The sequence below is a fragment of the Sceloporus undulatus genome, chromosome 2 (assembly GCF_019175285.1).
Source record: "Sceloporus undulatus isolate JIND9_A2432 ecotype Alabama chromosome 2, SceUnd_v1.1, whole genome shotgun sequence".
Lineage (NCBI taxonomy): Eukaryota > Metazoa > Chordata > Lepidosauria > Squamata > Phrynosomatidae > Sceloporus > Sceloporus undulatus.
The window spans coordinates 128,322,985-128,346,489 of record NC_056523.1 but is presented as its reverse complement, the minus strand read 5'-3'; the positions used below and the strand labels follow the sequence as shown (position 1 = coordinate 128,346,489).

The following is a 23,505-nucleotide window of genomic DNA, read 5'->3' as shown; positions in this document are numbered from 1 at the left end:
GTGCCAGGAAAGGAAGCGCCTCTAAGTCCCCTGGCTGCATCTGCACTGCAGAATTAATCCAGTTCAACAGTTGCTGTTTGCTTACTGCCTTGGACCTCTGCTTCCCTCAGTAGTCTAGCTCTTTGTAGGAGTGAAGGCCTGATTGAGCAGTCACTGCTCTTTACACTTGCACTTTATTCTTATACTGGGTATAGAGGGCAAAGATTTGTCCTTTTGCTGGACAGAGACAATGGTCTGTTACCTGCATTACCTCCTCGTAGGGTTGCCATTTCCCGGTTTTGGGCACGGCAATCCTAGATTGGAGGGTCCAAAAATGTCCCGGCTGGGCATTATTGACCCTCCAGTCCTGGATTCCTGCCTTGCTCCAGGCCGTATTTTTTGCAATTTCCAGTCTACTGGAAAAAATGTGGCTGGAACAAGCAGAAAGCCTCCTCTGGCTCCTCCTCCTCCAAGATGGACTCCTCCCCAAAAGATCCAGTGTGGCCAGCTAGGCAGCAGCGCAGTGCCCCAGCCCTGGGGAGGCCTAGCTGGCCACGCTGCATCTTCTGGGGCTGAGGTTGAGGCTCCGAGCATGGCGCTGCCTCATCCAGCCCTGGCCAGAGCAGCTGGCTAGGCCTCCCCAGAGGTGTAGGCAGCACTGCACTTGGGGCCTCAGCTGAGGCCCCAGAAGATCCAGTGTGGCTGGCTAGGCCTCCCCGGGGCTGGAGGAGGCAGTCCTGTGCTTGGGGCCTCGGCCTAGAAAGATCTGATGGCACGGCAAGGATGCAGTAGGCTTCCCTGGGCCTGAGATGCAGTTACATGGGGCTGAGGCCCAAAGGATCCAGTGGGGCTGTAGGTGAAGCACAATATGAATTTATATTGGGTTTTTAAAATTTCTATTAATTTTTGTGGGTTTAATTGGTCATGTCCTCCATTTTTCTTGAACTGGGACATTTGGTCCTACATTTCCCCCAGTGTTGTGCAAGAGAATTACAGTAACCCTCAGTCCTTGGCCTCAGAGGGAGAGAAGCAGGCCAGCTCCATCAGGCCTAGCCTAGATTGAGAGCCCTCCCTCCAGTCCATCTGCCTTGGTCCAGGCCTCGGAGGGAGAGAAGAACAGCCGGACGTATTCCCCTTGCCCACCACCATTCCCTTCTCCTTTTGTGTCATGTCTTTTTAGACTGTGAGCCTGAGGGTAGCAGGGAAATGTCTAATTAAATATATGTAAGCCGCTCCAAGAATCTTTGCGGCTGAAGAGCGGGATATGAATACCATAATAAATAACACCAAACACCACCACGGCTCCATGCTGTGCTGCGGGGGTCTGGCTAGACTTCAGCCTGGTGCCACAAAAAACGACAGGCCCCAGGATTTCAGAACATTCAGCCATTCGTGGCCAGATCTCCTCTAGAGATTATGCAAAATGGAGGGCAATGAAGGATGAAATGGAAGACGTGACCCAAATAATAGGAGGTAAATTCATGCTTTTTTAGTCTTCAAAATGGAGGGCGTTTGCCGCCACCCCCTCCCCCCCTTCCTGGGCAGAAGGAGGCTGAAATGTAGGGCAAGTCCAGGAAAAGGAGGACATGACCCAAATATAAAATTCTAAATGCTCGTATAAACATATATGAACCCACGCTTCTGTGGCTGCATCCACACTGGAGAGATAACCCAGTTTGGCACCGCTTTAACTCTTTGTCTGGCTCAAGGCTATGGAATTCTGGGAGTTGGAGTTTGTTGTGGGCCTCTGCTCTGGGCCCCACAACAAACTCCAACTCCCAGGATTCCATAGCCTTGAGCCAGGACAGTTAAAGTGATGCCAGACCGGGTTATTTCTCCAGTGAGGATGCAGCCTTTGTCGTGCTCAAAATGGAGGGCTTTTTTTGGGCATTCCTCCTGTACAGGAGGTTGAAATGGAGGACATGTCCAGAAAAAGGTGGACGCAGGTCGCCAAGGGGAGTTAAAGCGGTTTCAAAATGGATCAGTTCCACAGCGCGGATGCTGCCTGAGGCGCTCAGTTCTCCCGGCCAGTCCTTGACCCTGAGTAGCAAAGAAGGGGGAAGGAGGTGACCCTCCCTCTCCGCCTCTTCACAGGCGAATGGCAACCCTAAGACTCAGGCCACTGGAAGAGAAGCCCCTTCTTGATGGGCAGGCGTGGCCAGCCAATCAGGGACGGGCTGTCCGCAGCAGAGAAAGCTTGAGAAGGTTGCTATGAGCCTGGCTTGGGGCGGGGCTTAGGGATGGCCAATCGGGTGCGAGGGTGGACGTCGAAGCAGCCTATGAGGAACGTCGTTCTCTCTTTTTTTAATTTCTCAAGAGGGGGCGGGGCCGAAAGCCGAGGAGGAGGCGGCGGCGGAGGGGGCGTGGTCATTGCGGCGCTAAAGGCGCCTGGAGCGGGGGCGGGGCGGCTAGTGCGGAGGAGATTGGAGCGTGCGCGCGCCGGAGACGAGGATAGTGAGCGCGAGGGGAAGAAAAGGGGGCGGGGGAGAGAGAGGGAGTTTAGAGGTTGTAGACTGGAAAGAGAGCGCCGCATAAAGCGAGGCATAAGGCTCTCTCGGAACGTTGGGAGGCAGGAAGGCGCGCGCACTCCTTCTCATTGGCTGGCGCGCGCCTCGGAGACAGGTGAGGCTAACGGTTGCTGCTGGAGGGAGGGAGGGAGAGGGGAAATAACGGCCGTCCTGAGTCCAAACCGCCATCCCTATCCCTCTCTTCCCCCCATTTCCCGCCTAGTTTGATAATGGAGCTGATGGGGCCTCGGGTGTGTGCCAGGGGCTGCCCTCTCCTCCTCTTCATCCTCATCCTCCATCTTCCTTCCCTCACATTCAGGACAGCACCCCTTTTCTGTGTCCCTGGGGAGGCTCAAGGAATGAAGGAATGAGCTAAGCCTCTTTAACGCCCCCTCCCACACACACACTTCTTCCCCCTTCCCGCCCTTTCCCCCTTCCTTTCCCCTCCTCCAAAGGTCTCAAGAGAAGCCCACGTGTCCCTTTGTTTCACTGGGGGGCAGGCACAGTCCTGGCGCCCCCTTGGCTGACCAGCTCTCTCCTTTCTCCTCCATCTCCCCCCCCCAGGACACGTCCTACATTTCCACCATCTGTCCAGGAGGGATTTCCAAAACGCCCTCCATTTTGAGCATGACCCAGAAGCATGGGTTTACATGTCTTCAGCTTTACTTTGGTCGTGCCCTCCTCCCCCCCCTTGAAGGCCCTACATTTTTTGCAGTGCCTTGTCCTCCTTTTGCGGTGAGGACATCTGGTTCCCTGGGATGCCGTGGCTTGTGGCTCCTAGGGCTTCTCCCTTCGCCTCCGGGCCGTCCTTTGCGGGGGGTCTGGGGCATCCCTGGTACTGCAGCCACAAGGTTGTGAGCTCGAGCCCAGGCAGGGCTCCAGGGTCCACTCAGCCTTGCATCCTTTCATAGGTCAGTAAAATGAGTACCCAGTTTGTTGGGGGCAATTGCTTTACAGACTGTAAACCCCAATTGGCTGCTTCACTTAGAGTAGTGGTTCCCAACCTTTCTAATGCCACGGCCCTTTAATACAGTTCCTCATGTTGTGGTGACCCTCCCCCCATCCATAGAGGAGAAGTGTCTCAGTTCCTAAGACCATTGGATGGTCTTAGGCAACCCCTTTGAAAGGGTCCTTCAACCCCCAAAGGGGTTGCCACCCACAGGTTAAAAACCGCTGCCTTAGGGAGTGCTGAGTTCACTGACTAGCAGTATAGAAATGTAAATGCTATTGGTAAATATATTGCTATCTCTGGGTGTGTAAGGTAGGTGTATCCCCCCCACCTCCATTGCACCCCTCAGCTGCCTCTTTTGCCCAGTGAAGGAGGATGCGCTTTGCGTTTGTTCTGTGCTATATGATTGTCCTGCCCTTCAGTGGTGGGCCTTGGGTAGAGCCCAGACTCTCAACTTGGAGGCTGCACCAATTTATCCTCCAGTTCCCCTTAAACAAGTGAGGCTGATTAACCTGTTGGGTGGATTGGCCTAGTATTGTTTGGCCTTTGCATGTGGGATTCCCCAGATGTATGCCTGTCCTTGGAAAAGGTGGTCCTCTCTACCTTGAGTCCCCTCCCTCTCATTTGCTGCCTTAGCTCTTTTCTTCTAATCGCTTCTTGTTTGATACGGTGGGCCCTTGGCATCCACTGGGGTTTGATTCCTAGGATCCCCCCATAGATTCCAAAGTCCATGGAGGCTCAAGTCTCGTTAAATACAGTGGTATAGTAAAATTGTGTCTCCCATATAAAATGGCAAAATCAAGGTTTGCTCTTTATTATGTATATATTTTAAAACATATTTTCAAGCCGTGGATAGTGCTGAATCCGTGGATAAGGAGGGCTGACTGTAATGTGCAAGAAATGCAGAGAAATACCCAGTGAGATGCATGGCAGAGATCCCATCCCAATATGTAATAAAAGAAGCTTGTTGGGTATCTTAATGATCAAATGAAGAATAAGTAGTGGTAATGTAGCCATTTCTGCCCTTCCAGACTTTGGTTCCTTTCTTGTTTTCTGTGAGAAGCCCAAAGAGGCGCTTCTCAGAAATACAGCTTATATGTTGATTTCACATTGTGGAGGTTACACCCAGAGACACATAGTTGTCTTTGACTAGGATAACATTTCTAACTGTTTCTGAGATCTGGTGTTTATGCAAGGAAGAAAAAAAATGCCAGCTCGTTTTATATTATAAACACCAAACCCTGTAACACATGAAAGTATAGGGGTTATATTAAAACGTTGTCCTATATCTGTGTCTTAAAAGGTGCATTTTTTGATTCAGTCAAATTTGTTTATAGCATTTCTTAAATAAACGGATCTTGCTTTACACATTCGCATTTGGATCAGGATGGAGCAGTGTCACTAATGCTCCTTTGCATCCTTGGATCTTGTTTTGTGAACCAGTCACTACTTTGTGAGCAGTTTCTTCTGAAGCCCTGTATTATTTTGGCTGTGCTCACTGTAGTCCTTCTCCCTGGCCCTCTGGTGGATTGAATGACTTCACACTTGCTATGCACATCTTAAGCTTTAGTGACTTGTCAGGCTAACAGTGCAGACACTAGTCAGACAGTGTCGAGTATCCTGTATCTGAAAACCCAAAATCTGAAATGCTCCAAAATCCAAAACTTTTTTCATGGTTCGCTGAGATAGTAACACCTTTGCTTTCTGATGGTGTACAAACTTTGCTTCATGCACAAATTTTTAAAAAAATATTACATATAAAATTTACCTTTGAAGGTGTCTATGAAACATAAATGAATTTCATGTTTAGGCTTGGGTCCCATCTGCAAGATCTCTCATTAGGCATATTCACATATACCAAAATAAAAAAATCCAAAATACTTCTGGTCCCAAGCATTTTAGATAAGAGATATTCAACCTGTATACTATACTGAATGCTCATTTGAAGGAGAATGATACATTCTAATGGAATTCAGTTTTGAGAAATTAATATATAGAAAAATAACGTTTCATTCTTCTTAAGAATGGGTGTTTAAAAGATTGCTGTTCTCCATTGATTACAAGGGTTAGTCTGTATTAATGTTGTAGGGTGAAACATATTCCAGCATTGCAGCAAATACTAATAACCCACAATAACAATTATTCATTGCTTAAAGACAGTACAAGGAACATTGTGTGTGGCAGCAAATTATGTAGATTAGGTATTCCCAACCTTCTGACACATGGGGACCACATTATAGGGTTCATTGACTAGAGGATTGCACCTTGAATCAAAATGAGTCTTTATTTCCTTTACCTGCTAATTTAGGTCACAAGTAAACTGTCAAAGTTAAGCGAAGAAGTCTTAACCTGAACCTAACGTACTTTGGAACTATATTTAAGTACTGTAGAATTTTGTGTTATGTCTAGTTATCCATGCTCACCAGAGAGCATGATTTCTGTTAGTTGAAATGTTGTTGCCATGTTCATCTAAATGTTCACCACCTTGACCTATGTTTGGATTTCAGTTTTTGCCTGTGAATAGTTTTCTCATATATTTCTGGTGTCAAAAGACTATGAACATGTCTGGAGCAAATTTCTTTACATTGATGTATGTATCAGGTGTGTGCATGCATGTGCCTTCAAGATGCTGGTTGACATGGCAACTTCATTAATTTAATATAATTTTTTAAGGCAAGGAATACTCAAAGGTGGTTTTGCTAGTTCCTTCCTCCAAAATATAGGTTACAAGCACATGATATTTGTTGGCAGTCTCCTAGCCAAATACTAGGAGGCCAGAATGAAAATGAAGGAGCAAAATGAAAGCTGGAGATTGAGGGGACTTGGATGGAGGAAGATGTGAGAAGGGGAATCCCACACGTTTTCTTGCTGAGAGATCACTCCTCTCTCAATCCAAGGGCCATTGGCTCCTGCAAATCACAGTTGTGTTAGGAGACTCCTAGCTGTACAGCATGGAGAAAACTAAAGCACAGCAACAAGACAGGGCAAGCTGCTCTTGTCAGGAAAGAAAAATGCCTTTCCCTGCTGGTAGTAACAACTCAATGCCCATTCATTCAGTTGATTTGCTTCCCTTAAAAAAAAACAACTCAGCAGGATGTAAGGGGGGGATAAGGAGGGGAAAGACATTAGTGAATGACTAAAGCCAGCTCTCTGTATCCACGGATTTAAGCATCCACATGAAAATATTATATATATATATATATATATATATATATATATCTCAAAAGCATACTTTGATTTTGCCATTTCATCTAAGGGACACCATTTTAGAATGCCATTGTATTTAATGGGACTTTAGTATCCATGGTTTTGGTATACACAGCGGGTCCTCGAACCAAATCCCAATGGATACCAAGGACCCACTGTAATTGGACTTTACATGAAAGGCAAAAAACCCATTCATGCATTTACTTATATTTCTTATCTAAACGTAAAGCCCTCATCATGACGCTCCTCAGTTAGGGAGAGTGGGGGGAAAACTGAGTAAATGGGTACCTGATTTTTGTTCGCTGGCAAAACATTTGGGTTTGATCATTAATCAGAATGGAAATTGTAGTCAAAAAGTCTAGGTCTAGGAGGGGCAGCTATGAAAGCACTAGACAGGATCTTGAAGAATAAAGATGTATCATTGAATACTAAAGTATTCAATGAAAGAAAATCAACTTATTTAAGATGTGGTGCTGGAGAAGAGTTATGTAGATATCATGGATGGCCAAAAGGTCAAATAAATGGGTCCCAAAACAAATCAAACCTGAATTCTCCCTTAAAAGCCAGGTTGACTAAACTGAGGCTGTCGTACTTTGGCCATATCATGAAAAGACATGGCTCACTAGAAAGGACAATAATACTTAACAAAGTAGAAAAGCAGTAGGAAAAGAGGAAGACCACATTCAAGATGGACAGACTCACGGAAGCCACGATCTTGAGCTTGCAAGACCTGAGTAGTGTGGCTGAAAATAGGGGTACTTGGAAGGCTCTAGATGATAAGTTCATAATGAGTCGAAGTTGACTTGACAGCGGTATACAAAAACAACAAAGCATCTGGGATGGCCAAAATACTAGTTTGGAGATGAAGCTCCAGAAGGGAATGACAGATGAAGCCCTCCATCTGCTTGGAGAGAGGAAGAAACAATGTAACTATATGTTCTTACAGGAAAGGACAGGAATGCAGCCACTTGGGGAATAAAGAATTTTGTAGGGTTGGAGGAAAAAGTCAGGAAAGTGACAGCAGCACCCAAGCTGCTTGAGGGCCACAAAGAAAGAGCTTAGAGGGAACATAACCTGTGGGCTGGAAGATAGGGGTCATAGATAGTCATTGTGCAACTAATTAGAAATTTGAATTGCATAATAGCTTTCCAAAAACAAAATTTGCGAGCAACTTTGAATATAATTTTTTCCTCAAAACTTGACCACTGTAGTTAAAAAAATATGAATGTAATAGAAAATGGAAAGGCAAAGCAAAGAAAATGGTGACTGTGGGCCCATACAGATAGGCCAAAATAAAGTTGCTTTGGGTCACTTTGGAGGTATCTGTTTAAATAATGCATGCATCCTAAGAGGCCAGAAGCTGTGCCAAAGCTGTGGTCCAGTCCCTAGGACTGGAGCATGGCTTTGGTGTGTCTTCTGGCATCTTAGGATGCATGGATCGTTTAAACAGCATACCTCCAAAGTGACCCAAAACAGCTTTATTTTGGCCTGTCTGTATGAGCCCTTTATTAGCAGTGACTATCACCTTTAACTTGATAACTTTGCCTAATTTTAATCCAGAAAAGCTGACCAACACACATAAATGTCTTATTCAGATCCTTCAAAGTCCAGTTCCTCCTGGCACCTCTTTAAGGGGAAGTGCCAAATTGCTGCTACTGCCACCAGTTTCCTGCCCAGGCATTCCAAAAAGGCCAGAAACAGAGCCATAGCACAGAAAATACACTGAGTCTGTACTACTTTTATGTTCTTCTGGGATAGAGTAAGCTCTTCCCTTTCCCAGCTCTACTCAGTGAAGGAAATGGTTCCTATTTTGGCGAGTGTCAAGGTACAGTGCTTACACTAACCTGTGGATAAATTGACCCAGGTCTTTTGGGCTGATTTTTGGACTAAAATTTCTAGACTTATACATGAGTGTGCATAGTATGTGAGGTCCTGTGCATGCATACCTGTGAGTAAGCACCATTGAGCACAGTGAGACTGACTTATGAATAAATATTGGTAAAGGAGAGTTTTCATGTACTGAAGCAAAGAACAAAACAGCCTGGAAGCAAGCATGTTAGTGTGCTACTGTTTGGCTCTTAAAAAGTAACATGAGCACTGCTTTATATTGAAGCACATACGATTTCCTGCAAATTGGGAGGTGAAACGTCCATTAAAGGCTTGTTGTCACAGAATATTCTGCTCCATGAACATTAAAACCATGCAGATTCTGTTAAATATTTTTTTGGATTGTTTTCAAGATGGCAGTTGAAGTGCAAGTTTATTGCATACCCCAACTTGATTAATCTGTGTTTGCTAACTTTGAGAAATGAGCCATTTGTGCTTACTGATTATTTGTGACTGACCCTTCTGATTTAATTTTACTAGGTTGCAGTTGTTGGATATTTCCCTTACAATGGCACAGAGGACAGGACAGGAGGACCCTGAGAGATACCTCTTTGTGGACAGGGCAGTTATCTATAACCCTGCTACGCAGGCTGACTGGACTGCTAAAAAATTGGTGTGGATACCTTCAGAACGTCATGGATTTGAAGCTGCCAGCATCAAAGAGGAGAGGGGAGATGAAGTGCTGGTTGAACTGGCTGAAAATGGAAAGAAAGCAGTTGTCAACAAGGATGATATTCAGAAAATGAACCCCCCAAAATTTTCTAAAGTAGAAGACATGGCAGAATTGACATGTTTAAATGAAGCCTCTGTTCTGCATAATTTGAAGGATCGATACTATTCTGGACTCATCTATGTAAGTAATCATTATTTGAATGGACATTGTGTAGTGGTCAGTAAAGCTACCTTACTGGTTGGTAAATTGAGGGGGAATTGTAGCTTACAGACTGACTCACATTTTAAAATGTGAGGTTATTTTCCTTGTAATTTTGATTCTAATAATTATTTTTTCTTTATTTGGACTTTCTCTGGCCTTTGATACTTTTTCATTATGATACTGTGCTTAGTGTGATTTCAGAATGTGTAACAATTTTGAGTGTTTCAGTGAATTTTTGAAGGTAATGATAATGTTTTAGGTGTCTGTAACATTTTGTGTATTATTCTTCAGGAATGTTTTTTTCTTTTCATCCGCATTTGTGGCCACTAGGCAAAATATTGAGACAGAGTAGCAGCTGAATATGGCTGAACCACATGAATGTGAATCTTGACAAGATGCAGTTCTCATTCAGGAAGTCACTTCGAGCCTAAACAGTTGTAATGTGATCTGTAGGGAGTGACGTTTAAGACCAAACTTTCTATGAGCATAAAATGTGAAAGATAACTAGGAAAGCCTAACTACCTGTTCAGAAGAGCACCGGCTGTGGTGTGTATGTTTAAGTTTACAACTTAAAATGCTAATTTGGATGTAAGGATCTGATTCACATGTTGTCGTTATTCATTTATATAGTTCCATCAGTGTGCGTTTAATGTTCTCACTTGAGTAAACCATGAGCTGTAAGTTAATTCTGTATGTTTATTTCTACTTTCACTCATATACAGTAATAAAAATTTTGAGTGGTTTGGTAAGCAGTAACAAACATTTTCCTTGACATCCAAACCAGGATTTAATCCTGTTTGGTACTTGGATGCTAAATTACAGTTTCTTGTTCCAGATATAATGGGAAACTGTGATTGAAACCCCACCCCCACCCTGGTTTTCTGTTGGGGGCAAATGTGGAGGAAAAAGCTTGTTAGTGTAACAGTCATTCTCAAATTCAAACCAACTTAGCCTCCTCCCTTAATGTCTGTTGCTGTTGCTGGATTTCCTGAGTTGTTTCCAATTTATGGTAACCCTAAAGTGACCCTATCATGAGGTTTTCTTGTAAATCCCAGGGATGCATAGTGTGCTCTTCTATAGATACTGCCTTTGTACCACACTCAGATGGCTTATGAAAGCAATTAATTAATGGCTATGCTGCCGTTGTAGGGTTCCTTCCTCCTGGAGAGAAGGGACTTAGCAAAGTCCACAGGGAACATTTTCTAGAAACATTAAGAACATTTAGAATGGTCCTCCAGATCTATGTTTGTGGCAGAAGGAGGTTGGTCTTAAGATGATAAAATGTCATCAAACTAAAATGGTACTTTTAATGTAAATATATTAAAACTTTATTTCTTTTATTTCAAGTTGTATTAAGTAAATGGTGAAAAGAAATGATGACATGAGACTTTAATTTATCTATGAATACACTCTAATTACTTTTATCTATGAAAACAAAGCCTAAGATCTGAAGAAAATACAAATGTAAAAAAACTGAATGATTATGCTAGTTTTTGGTCCAATATCTTTAACTTGTCTGAAAATATACTGATTCAGTGTTTTAATCTATACATAGTTAAATGAAAAGGCCTCCTTAAAATAGTTTTTATTGATTATAAACTATAGTTACAGTGTGCCCGTGTCATACGCAGGCGCGCTTTACATGGCATTCAGCATATACTGAAAACTACGTGGGGAGGAAGGGGCGGCGCGTCCCATAGGGAAGAGTGGGGTGCATGCACCCATGGCGTGTGCGCTGCCATGCCTCCGCATTCATGAGCCCTATTCATTTAAATGAGGTTCAAGCATAGGCGTTATTTGTTTTACGCGGGGGAGTCCGGAACAGATCCCCGCGTAAACAAAGGGTGCACTGTACAAACAATACACTCTTCAAGCACAGTATAGTTAGAACTGTCAACATTAAAGATTTAATCACTGCTGTGATAGATAGGGATTCTATGGGCTGCACTTTGCTCATCTACACCATTGAGACTCCTCAGCTTTACCTGTTTTGTTAATCTTCTGCTTACTGTACATAAAAAACTTTTTTCTACTTTTTCGATCTAGCAGCCTAAGACTCCATACAAACAGGCCAAAATAAAGCTGCTTCAGGTCATTTTGGAGGTATGCTGTTTAAATGATGCATGCGTCCTAAGAGTCCGGAAGCTACACCAAAGCCACAATCCAGTCCTAAGGACGGGAGCGCAGCTTTGGTGCAGCTTCTGGACACTTAGGATGCATGCATCATTTAAACAGCATACCTCCAAAGTGACCCGAAACAGCTTTATTTTGGCTTGTCTGTATGTGGCCTAACTTACCTTTCAGAACCTCAACATTAAATTTCCTCCATGTTACCAGTTTCAGTATTCTATGGCCATTGCCATCACACCAGCATTATGAACAATCTTTGTCCCAGCTAGGCAGCACATTGTTCACTGTAAACTCAGCTGCATATGTTTCTAAGGAGTTAATTGCCTCCCATCGTGAAATCTTGACTATCCCTGAAGGTGTATGTTCAGCGTGAGACAATATCTGTTCATCTCCTAAGGATTAGGTATCTTCTGTGGAGTCATTTCTTCCTTCCTTAGAGTAACATCTTTCTCTTGTGACACTCCCATTGTCTGACTGTACAAGAGCAATCACATTGGTAGTAGGAAACAGCTGTTGGCTTTATGAAGGCAATGTCTGTCAATGTTTACTTTTCTTAATTTCTTCAAGTCACCTACTCTGACGTCAGAGAATAAACTTGTTCCCTGAAAACCAAGAGTTCTATGTACTGTACTTGCATAATTGTATGCATTCAATATGCATTCAACACATTAAAAATGCTTCATCTCTACATTCCTGCAAGCTTTCTACTTTTACACCCATCTTGTTTTACTTGAAAACAATTATTTGAAAATTATTTGCTAACAGAAATGAATGGTTTTTTTTGACTGCCCATTGTCCTGTCAGAAACTCACTAGGGTGTCTGTATTTTGACACTTTTTGAGCTCTCAGCTAGGCATTAATGTGCTGGGGCATTTGTAGAACTCGGTTGCCTCAGGAGCTCACCCTAATTGAGTAACTCTGTCCAGGTTCCCCAACTACACCTGTATCTAATTAATTTAGATACAGATACATCCAAAGAAACTGTTGGGCTACACAAGACTCCAGTAAGTGGAAGTCTAGATCAGTTGCCCTATTTTCAAGTGAGGGGACAGTTGGTAGGGAATTTAGAAGTATAGGAGGTTTCTGAATTAAATGAGTAATCTTGATCTACGGGTAGTTGAGTCTGGCTTCAGGTCTTGTTCTGAGCAGAGGCAACTCTAGTAATGTTAGTGGATGACCTGTTTTGAGAATTGTACAGGGAGAGTATCCCTGTTGGTTCTACTGGATCTCTCAGTGGCTTTTAACCATTGAATATGGCATCCTAAACTGCTTTCCAGGGATGGGTCTTGGGGGGGGGCAGTATTTGATAGTGGTTCTGATCCTTTTTAAGAGGTGCAAACTCAGACAGAGATGTTGTGGGATTCCTGTTTGACTCCTTGGTTATTGGCCTATGGAGTCCCTCAGATTTTTGTTTGGTTATCCATTCTTTTTAATATCTACTTGAAACCACTGGGAGAGGTTGTCTGGACATTTGGGATTTCGTGCCACCAGTATCTGTTTCTCCTTTCCACCTAACTCCAAGGAAATCTTTGGTTGTAAGTCAGTAGCTTACACCAGTAGTGGATTGGATAAGAGTGAACAAATTGAAGTTTAATGTACACAAGACAGAGGTGCTCGTGGTCAGTCAAAAGGTAGATCAGGTAATAGTGATTCAACCTGTGCTGGTTAGGATTACATCCAGGTTTGCACTTTAGGTGTTCTCCTGGACTCAATCTTGAGCCTGACTGCCCAGATTTTGGTGATGGCCAAGAGTGCATTTGCACAGTTAATATTATGTAGTTTGCCAGTCTTGGAGAAGTTGGAGCGAGCTACTGTGACACATGGCACAGTTGCATCCCATCTGGAATACTTCAGTGTGCTGTACAGTGGACCCTTGTTATACGTGGGGTTTGATTCTAAGATCCCCCATGTATAACAAAATCTGTGGATGCTCAAGTCCCATTAAATATAATGACATAGCAAAATGGTGTCTCTTATAAAAATGGAAAGTCAAGGTTTGATATTTGAAATTTATACTTTTTTGGAACATTTTCAAACTGTGGATGCTTGAATCAGTGCATAAAAAAATCAGTGTATAAGAAAGGCCGACTGTACTTTGGGGGCTGCCTTTGGAAGCAGTTTGAAGACTTCACTGGGTCCAAAATACTATGGCCAAAGAGCTGCCTGGGGTAGGTTACATGGAAGGTCCAAATCCATTGTTGAAATAACTTCACTAGCTATCAGTTCATTTCTTTTTTTCTTTTTTTAAAAAATTATTTTATTAGTTAAAAACACTGAACAATTTGATCATCAATCACTTAACATTTAAAGCATCACACATAACATACACCTTCCAGTTACATAAGCTATGATACTTGGGGTCGTAGAAATTTCATCCTGTAATATCTTGCAAATTCTCTTGTTCTTTCTTCCATTCTTCTTTTCTCTTCTCTTCTTTCCTTCCCGATACCTTCTCCTTACATATCTCAACTTTCCAAAATACTTCTCCTCCGTCATCTATCAAATCTCCCTTTATCATTTTCCATTCTTCTTGCATACTAACATTTTCCTCTCTTCCCTCTCTTCCCTTCTGCATAACCTGCCTATACCTTCATTCACATCTCCTCACAAACTAACTTCCTCCTCAACCCTTAACAGTTTCTTTCCCTCATGATCTCTTGGATTTCCAAACTATTCTATTTTATGTTACTTGCTTTTATCCCATAAATTTAAACCCTTTGTATTTCTGTTAATGTCTTTGCTACTATTACTACCAAAAAATATTATATTCCTCTCTTATTCAATAAAAATGTCTGGGTATATAATCTTAGTTCCTATACAGTTGTTTCTAAACATGAACATAGAAAGACTAGAAATATACTGTATGTAAATAATTATGTATCAAGCTATCAGTTCATTTCTAAGCACAATTCAAGGTGCTAGTTATGACCTGTAAAGCCCTATGTAGCTTATCTCCAGACTATTTGAATAAGCACATACTTCCCTATAAGAACCAGCCAGAGTTCTAAGATTTCCACGAGATCTTGGTCCAACTCCCATCGCAGGTCTGCTTAGTGAGGACATAGGCAAGAGACTTCTCAATAGTTACTCCCAAGGTGGGGAATGCTCTCCTATGGGAAACTAAGCTAGTCCCCTCTTCTCTCCTTGCAATGGCAGGTAAAGGTGTTTTTATTGAAAGGCATTTGGTAACTAACTCAATATGCAGAAGACTCATTTACTGGCGTTTGAGTGCTGTCCTTTTATTTTTATGTTATGTTTTTATATTTTGTTGTTAACTGCCCTCAAGTCTACTTCAACTCATGGCAGTCATGTGGATGAGACATCTCCAAGTCCTCTCATGCTCTGCCTCTCATAGAATCATAGAGTTGGAAGAGACCGCATGGGCCATCCAGTCCAACCCCCTGCCATGCAGGAAATCCAATCAAAGCATCCCCAATAGATGGCCATCTAGCCTCTGCTTAAAGACCTCCAAGGAAGGAGACTCCACCACTCTCCGAGGGAGTGTGTTCCACTGTCAAACAGCCCTTACTGTCAGGAAGTTCTTCCTAATGTTGAGGTAGAATCTCTTTTCCTGTAGCTTGTATCCATTGTTCCGGGTCCTGTTCTCTGGAGCAGCAGAAAACAAGCTTGCTCCCTCCTCAATATGACATCCTAATATTTTAAACAGAGCTACATATCACCTCTTAACCTTCTCCTCCAGGCTAAACATCCCCAGCTCCCTAGTCGTTCCTCATAGGGCAAGGTTTCCAGACCTTTCATCACCATTTTAGTTGCCCTCCTTTGGACACGCTCCAGTTTCTCAATGTCCTTTTTGAATAGTGGTGCCCAGAACTGGACACAATATTCCAGGTGGGCCTGACCAGAGCAGAATACAGTGGCACATTACTTCTCTTGATCTAGACATTATACTTTTATTGATGCAGCCTAAAATTGCCTCTCTGTTCAGGTCCTGCAGGCCCAGGCCTGTGTCCTCCCTGATTAAGTCTAACCACCTGGCATGTGATCCTCTCTTTCTACTGCCTTCTACCTTTCCTATCATCATTGCCTTTTCTAATGATTAATGTTTTTGCATGATGAAGCCAAAGTATAAAAACCTCAATTCAGTCATTCTGGCTTCTAGGGATAGTGTGGGCTTGATCTGTTCTAGGGCCCATTTGTTTGTCTTTTTGGGCATGCATGTATCCTCAACACTCTTCTCCCGCACCTTTAGCTTGTTTGAAGGTTCTATCAGGGGAGTGCAGCTATCGTACACCCAGACAAAGAAAGATAAGGAGTGAATACCTCTTATAATAATAATTAATAATAATAATTTTATTTATATTTCCTGCCTCTCCCTGCAGATTGAGGCAGGATTAGATCAATAAAATAGTAAAATACAAGTATAAAAATTTAGATAATAAAATGCTAACAATATAATTTTAAATTCAAACATCATCTGAACAACCAGAAACATCCAAAAACTTATCGTTATAACCAGAGTAGAGCGTTTTATCTTAAAATCTCCTATAAGATCGAGAATTGTCTATGTTAAAAAATGGAAAGACCAGCAAATCCGGAATATAGATGAATGGATCCTAAAATTAATGGACATGGCAGAAATGGACAAACTAACCATGTATTTAAGTAACAAGTCATCACAATCTTATAAAAACGAATGGGGAAAAATATCGATCTTATGGAAAACCAAGGGGAAATAATAGAAAATAATAGGAAAAGAGATACTTAAGGCAGAATAATATAAGTTTCATTAGTGAATAGTATTGGAAAGAATAAAAGTCTGCAAAGAGTATATGTATTCAAACAATTAAGAAAGTAACAAAAATAATACATTAGTACAAGACATTGATTATATGACAAATGTAATATATATATATGTGTGTGTGTGTGTGTGTGTGAGTGTGTGTGTGTATATATATATATATGTTCAGTATGGTGATGAATGTGGATATATACATACTGTCAAAGTTAATATATACTTTAAAAAGTTTTTAGGGTGGACAACAGAAAACAGAAAAGATTAGAAAACTGACCATGTAAAGTAGAGCAAAGTATAAGTCTAGTGTTGGAAGTTAGGAAGTTAAATGAAGATGATGAATGAGTGTATAAATGTTTGTATAAAAGAAACAATAAGATTATATATAAATAGGATTGGATAGAAGATATCAGCTAGACTGTGTGATTGTATTATTTTACGGTGAGTTATTTGTTGTTATTCGTGTTTGGAAAAATCAATAAAAATTATTAATAATAAAAAAATACTCTTCCCCAGCACTACATCTTAAATGAGTTGCTTTTCTTTCTGTTGGCTTATTTTACTGTCCAGCTCACATCCATACATTGTGATGGGAAATACTGTGGTTTAGACTATCTTCATTTTAGTGTTCAGCTTTGTCTTTACACTTTATGATCCTGTCCATTGCTTTCATAGCTGCTCTTCCTAGTCCTATTCTGCTTCTGATTTCTTGACTGAAGTCTCTGTTCTGATCAGTATTTGTACCAAGATATGGGAACTCTTTAACTGTTTCAATTCATTGTCTAGGATGAATTATCATCTATGGTAATTTTTTTAATGTTCAGCTGCATATAGCTTCCTTTTTGCTTTGAGAAATTAAAGAAGTTAACAGTGCTACCTAACATGAAAATAAGTTTGAGTTATATAATTCAGACACAGTCTGTATATTAATCTAATGCTACTTGAAATTTAAATCTTAATGGAGAAAAATTGTCCAGCATCTGAAACTGTATTTTGGATGTGGAGGTTTAGAACAAGCCCATATTCATATTGAGTGAGTTAGAAAATAATGTAGCATAAAAGATTTTTCAGAATAAACTCTGGACTCAAAATGAGGTTTGTTTTATGCTGTTCTATTTTGGGGAGGATTTTTTTAAATGTCTAGGTGCTTGCATTGTCTTCTGTATGGGAACCAATGAATGTGGAAATGGTGTGTGAAAGTATATATTCTTAGAAGAACTTTATTAAATTATAATAATAATAATAATGAATTTTTTATTTGTATACCGCTTTTCCATCTGATCAAAGTGGTTCTTATTATTCAGGCTGTACTCATTTTGTGATCTGTGAACATCCTTGAGTCTCTGCAGAAAAACTAGAAACTTGCTTTTATAATGCCTTTCATTTTGTACCAGCTACTAAATTGATTAATTATTAAAAGTGTAATATCCACACACACACACACAAACTATAGTTGTTGGTAACCTAAATGTAAAAGACTTAAAATAAGATGTCTTCACAACCTGCATGGGACACAGTTGAAACTGCTGCAGAATTCAGGCAACTAATAGTTCCTCTTCCTGAATAGGTCATAGGTCTTGTTACTCAGAGGGGGTAGGAATGTTGGAATGTACTCTGGACAAGCTTCTACAAACACACACTCAAGTGATACTGTGATGAATTATACAAAAGTTTCCTTCAGGACACTAACAGTGTCCTGCCTGAATGCTTCCAGATGCTTTCTGGGATTTAGAATGTAGGGCACAAATGTCAGATAACTAAACAGTAAACTGCTTGGCAGTGTTGCAGCATTTTGATTCCTGAAAAGAGTTGAGTTTTGTGTCTGCTGATAGAGTTCACATTTTGACACTTTAAGGTTTAAATCCAATTGCTAGAATAAACCGTTGGGGTCAATGAGATTTACATAACCTATTTATCATTACGTCTGCTCATTGATTGTTAAGTCTACGGTAGTTGAGGCTATAGAGCTGGTGTGGTGTGATTTGAGTGCTGGATAATCACTCTACAAGACCAGTGTTTGAGTCCCTTCTCAACCATGGCAACCCATTGGATGACCTTGGGCAAGACACATTCTCTCAGCCTCAGGGGAAGGCAACAGCAAATCCTCTCTAAACAAATCTTGCAAACAAAACCCTGTACTCCCCATAGGCGGGATTTCTTTCTGCGGCTTTGAGCTTATGTGGAAGGCAAGTCCCAACAAAAGTAATGGGGTGCATATTCACGCCGCCATGAGCACACCCCCCATTATTTTCTATGGGGCTTGAGCATACGCTCTTTTCCTCATATGCCGGGTGTGTGTGTCCAGAACGGATCTCCTGTGTATGGGGAGGGCAGACTGTAATAGTTTTGCCTTAATGTCACCATGGCTGCATCCCTAGTGCAGAAATAATCCAGGCTAGCACAGTTTTAAGTGTCATGCTTCAATACTATGGAATTCTGGGAACTGTAGTTTGTTGTGGTACCAGAGCACTCTCAGAGAGAAGGCTAAATGTTTCACAAAACTACAGTTCGTAGAATTCCCTAGCACTGAGCAATGGCAGTTAAAACCATGGATTATTTCTGCAATGTGGATGCAGCATATGTCAGAAACAACTTGAAGGCACACAACAGCGACAAAGTTGGGTCTAGGATTGGATTTAGGCTCATGTATCCGAGTATCATAGTAATTTGGGTTTTAAACCCATTAAGCATCCACATTCATCCTCCCCTCCCATAATGTTTATCAGAACAAAATATGCTGTTGCTTTGCTGCATGTTTTGCTTTTCGGTTTTTCTGGAGCCATGAAAAGAGGGAAACACAGAGGGGAGATTTGTTGTTGTGTGCCTTCCAGTCATTTCTTATGGTGGTGCTAAAGCAGGGTTTTCTTGTCAAGTTTTGTTCAGAAAGATTCTGCCTTTGGCTTTCTCTGATGCTGAGAGAGTGGGAATTGCCAAAGCTCAACCAGTGGGTTTCCAGAGCTGAATGGGTACCTGAGCCCTGGTCTCCAGCATCATAGTCATAGTCTAGTCCTCAAGCCACTATCGGCCCGTGCAGACAGGCCAAAATAAAGCTTCTTCAGGTCACTTTGGAGATATGCTGTTTAAATGATGCATGCGTCCTAAGAGTCCAGAAGCCGTGTCAAAGCCATGCTCCAGTCCTAAGGACTGGAACGTGGCTTTGGCGCAGCTTCCAGACTCTTAGGACACATGCATCATTTAAACAGCATACCTCGAATGTGACCTGAAGCAGCTTTATTTTGGCTTTTCTGTACGGGGCCTCCAGCACCCTGGCTCTGAGGGGGAGTGCCATGGCATAATTTGATTGCTGGGACTCTTGCTCTATGAAAAAGTATATTCTTATATGAATATGGAAATTAAAGAATTGTATTGAAGGGAGGATGATACAGTTTCATTAAAAGAAATATGATAAAGAGAGCATATAAGATTAAGAAATAAATTTGGGAGATAAGGTGTTAACTTCCTTTATCTTATTTCTCTTGAGTAACGTAATTAGAGATTTGATAGTACATAATGTGGAGATGAATTAAAAAGTGTAAAGTTAGCAGCTAGAAGAATATGCAGATTAAACAATTATTGACAATAGGAAAGGAATAAAAAGAAAGACTCAGATGCTAGGAAGCTTGTGTTATGTTATATGTATTTTAGAGTAGTGTTTGTTTTGACATACAGGGTCTAGTAGTTATAAGTTTTATGTTTAATAGTGTTATTGTTATGTTTCTGTTTGTTTTTGTTGAAATATGTGATTTTGTGTGTAGAAAAGCAATAATAAAAATTATATATATTAAATTTATATATATAATATATAATAAAGAAAAAGTATATTCTTATATTAGCAACTCATTAATTTTTCCAGCAATGGGGTTGGAGACATCCTGATGTGGAATGAGTTGTGGGGTAGCTTATATTTAATCTGACACAGGTTGTCTATTTGGAATTTGTAAATAGTTTTCATATAAAATTAGGTTGAGAGATAGTGAAGGCCCAGAAAAGGGGGGAATGGAGCACATATGTTAGGGTGCTGAAAAGTTCTTGATCCAGCAAATACATGCTATTCCGAATATTCACCCCAAAGTTCAACTTGCTTGGCACATCATTTCTCAAGTTTCTTTAGCTCTTAAAAAAATTGACCTTAATGATCTGGGGTGGAAAAACACCAAAAATTAGAGCTATGATCCTGTACGTTGGCAGTTTACAATACAAAAGAACACTCTTTCAAGCTACAGTGACAAAATTATGCTCAGAGTTTGGGAAGTGCATTAGACTGAAAACTTCAGAACCTCATTACAGTATATTTTTTCTTTCTTTCTGAGCCCTTATTTTAATGGAAAAAATGGATTATGGAATGTTTTCTTCTAGAATATTGAATTCTAGAATTCTTCTAGAATGTTTAAGACAAAGGATTCTTATTTATCCCCCTCTCCCCATTATTTTTGAAAATTATGTTTTTAGGCTTGCAGTTGTTGATGAATTTCCAGGAACAAAAGGCAAAATTGAAGCCAAGGGACACAAATATGATTTTGGTCCCTGTCACATTATTTTCTGAATAAATTGTACTTTTAAAGTACCAAACCTAATGATTCTGCCTCAAATAAAGTTATATGTGATCTTCAGTACAGACTTGGAGGCTCCGTGGGTAGAGATCTCTAATATCTCTCCCCTGTCATGGACGGATCATTTCTTGGTTGAGGCCCGAATCAAGGCTTCTACCTTAAGTCCCCCCGGGGGTGGCGGACCTATTAGGATGGTCCACCCTCGAAGGCTGATGGAACCCAAAAGGTTCCAAGAAGCCCTAGAGGAGTATACGACTGGCACTGACGGCGATTCTGTTGATGCCCTGGCTAACATCTGGGATTCTAATCTTTCCAGGGCTATACACAGTGTCGCTCCCAAGCGTCCTTACTGGCCTGCTTCCAATAAACAACCTTGGTATACGGAAGATCTCAGGGTAAGGAAGCGGGCTGCGCAACGACTAGAGCGTAACTGGCGAAGACATCAGCGCTTATCCGACAGGACACTCCTTCGCTCTCACTTGAAGGCCTATGGAGTGGCAATAGGTGCAGCAAAGAATTCGTTCTATGCTGCACGTATTGCGTCCGCAAAGTCGCGTCCAGCAGAGCTGTTCAGGGTTGTGAGGGAGCTAACCCAGCTCCCTCCCTCCCTGAGCCCTATTTTGGTACCATCTAAAGCCTGCTGTGACGATTTTAACAACTTCTTTGCGGATAAAATCTCTCAGATTAGGGCTGATCTTGACGCCGGTATTTATGCAGATCCTGTAAGAGAGGCGTCCGAAGCGTCCGTGGCCCCAGTTTTACTGGATCACTTTGAGTTTGTTAGTACCGATGAAGTGGACAAGATCCTTCGAAGCGTTAGGAAGACGACGTGCTCTCTTGATCCCTGTCCCTCATGGTTGGCAGCTCAGGGGGGTGATGTGGTGTTGACTATGTTGCACCGCATCGTTAATACATCTCTAAGAGAGGGTCAGTTTCCATCAAAATTGAAAGTAGCAGTGGTTAAACCCTTGCTTAAGAAACCCTCCTTAGACCCCCTGATTCACAACAATTACCGGCCCATCTCGCTGCTACCTTTTTTGGGGAAGGTGATCGAGAGAGCAGTCGCCTTCCAGCTTCAATCGATCTTGGATGACACCGACTTTCTGGACCCATTTCAAACCGGCTTCCGGGCGGGCTATGGAGTTGAGACTGCCATGGTTGCCTTAGTTGATGATCTCCATCTGGGCATGGACAGGGGAAGCGTGTCCCTGTTAGTGCTTTTGGACATCTCAGCGGCTTTCGATACCATCGATCATGGTATCCTTCTGGGACGCCTGGGGGAGCTGGGTATCGGGGGCACTGCTCTGCAGTGGTTCCGGTCCTACCTCTCGGGCAGATCCCAGATGGTGGAGCTGGGGGACTGTCGCTCCGACACGAGGGCCCTTACATCTGGTGTCCCTCAGGAAGCGATTTTGTCCCCTATGCTATTCAACATTTACATGAAACCGCTGGGAGAGATCATCCGGAGACACGGGGCGCGGTGTTATCAGTATGCTGATGACACCCAAATAGTCTTCTCTGTGTCTCCGACTGATGCAGTAACTAAGGATGGCATCTCTCCTCTAGATGCCTGCTTGGCGTCGGTAATGGGCTGGATGAGGGAGAACAAACTCAGTGTGAATCCAGGGAAAACGGAAGTACTGGTGATAGGTTCCCTGGCTCTGGGTGATGAGATTCGTCATCCGGTCCTGAACGGGGTCACGCTCCCCTTGAAGGACTCGGTGCGCAGCTTGGGGGTGCTCCTTGACTCGTCGCTCCAGCTAACACCTCAGGTGGATGCGACGGTCAGGAGTGCTTGCTATCAGCTCCGGCTGATACGCCAGCTGCGTCCTTACCTGGACCGTAGGAACCTTGAAACTGTTGTACATGCTTTAGTAACCTCTCGATTGGACTTCTGCAATGCACTCTACATGGGGCAACCCTTGTACCAAACCCGGAAGCTGCAAATTGTACAGAATATGGCAGCTAGACTGGTCGCTGGTACTTCCAGGTCGGACCATATAACACCTATCTTAAAAGATCTTCACTGGCTGCCTATTCGCTTCCGAGCTCAATACAAGGTGTTGGTTTAAACCTATAAAGCCCTAAATGGCTTGGGCCCAGGGTATTTGGAGGACCGCCTCTCTCCACATAATCCGCCCCGCACACTTAGATCATCCGGGACAAACCTGTTAGAGGTTCCTAGAACACATCTTGTAAGGACCTCACAGAGGGCTTTTACCATCGTTGCCCCGTCTTCCTGGAATAAGCTCCCCTTAGAGCTTCGCTAGATTCTTTTAAGAAGAATCTAGCCTCACTAGATTCTTTTAAGAAGAATTTAAAAACATACTTATTTAGATTGGCCTTCCCTCTTTAGTTTAATTGATTTTCCTCTGCTCTTTGACTCCGAAATATTTGTGATTGATTATTTGTACCCTGATATGTGTATTTTTGACTCCTGTTCCTATTTTTGTAGTAATGTTTCAACTTTTTATATTGTAATTTAATTTGTATGGTAAATGCTATTCTAACTGTTTTTAACACTTGTAAGCCGCCTTGATCATTTTTTTGGAAAGGCGGGGTATAAATAAAATTTATTATTATTATTATTATTATTATTATTATTATTATTATTATTATTATTATATAACACATTTTATGTTCCTAAAATAACAGTGATTTTCAGCCTG

General features: G+C 42.0%; 1 protein-coding gene across 5 annotated transcripts in view; it reads left to right on the top strand.

Moving 5' to 3' along the window:
- The first annotated feature begins 2,402 nt into the window (after positions 1-2,402).
- Positions 2,403-23,505, top strand: part of MYH10 (myosin heavy chain 10) — a 126,733-nt gene continuing 105,630 nt past the window's right edge. For all 5 annotated transcript variants that reach the window (XR_006101889.1, XM_042449135.1, XM_042449137.1 and 2 more), the window contains exons 1-2: positions 2,403-2,601; positions 9,010-9,382. Coding sequence is in view for 4 of the 5 variants with exons in the window: in XM_042449135.1 (XP_042305069.1) it covers positions 9,038-9,382 (345 nt within the window). In the remaining variant the exon portion in view is untranslated. The remainder of the gene's footprint in view (positions 2,602-9,009; positions 9,383-23,505) is intronic.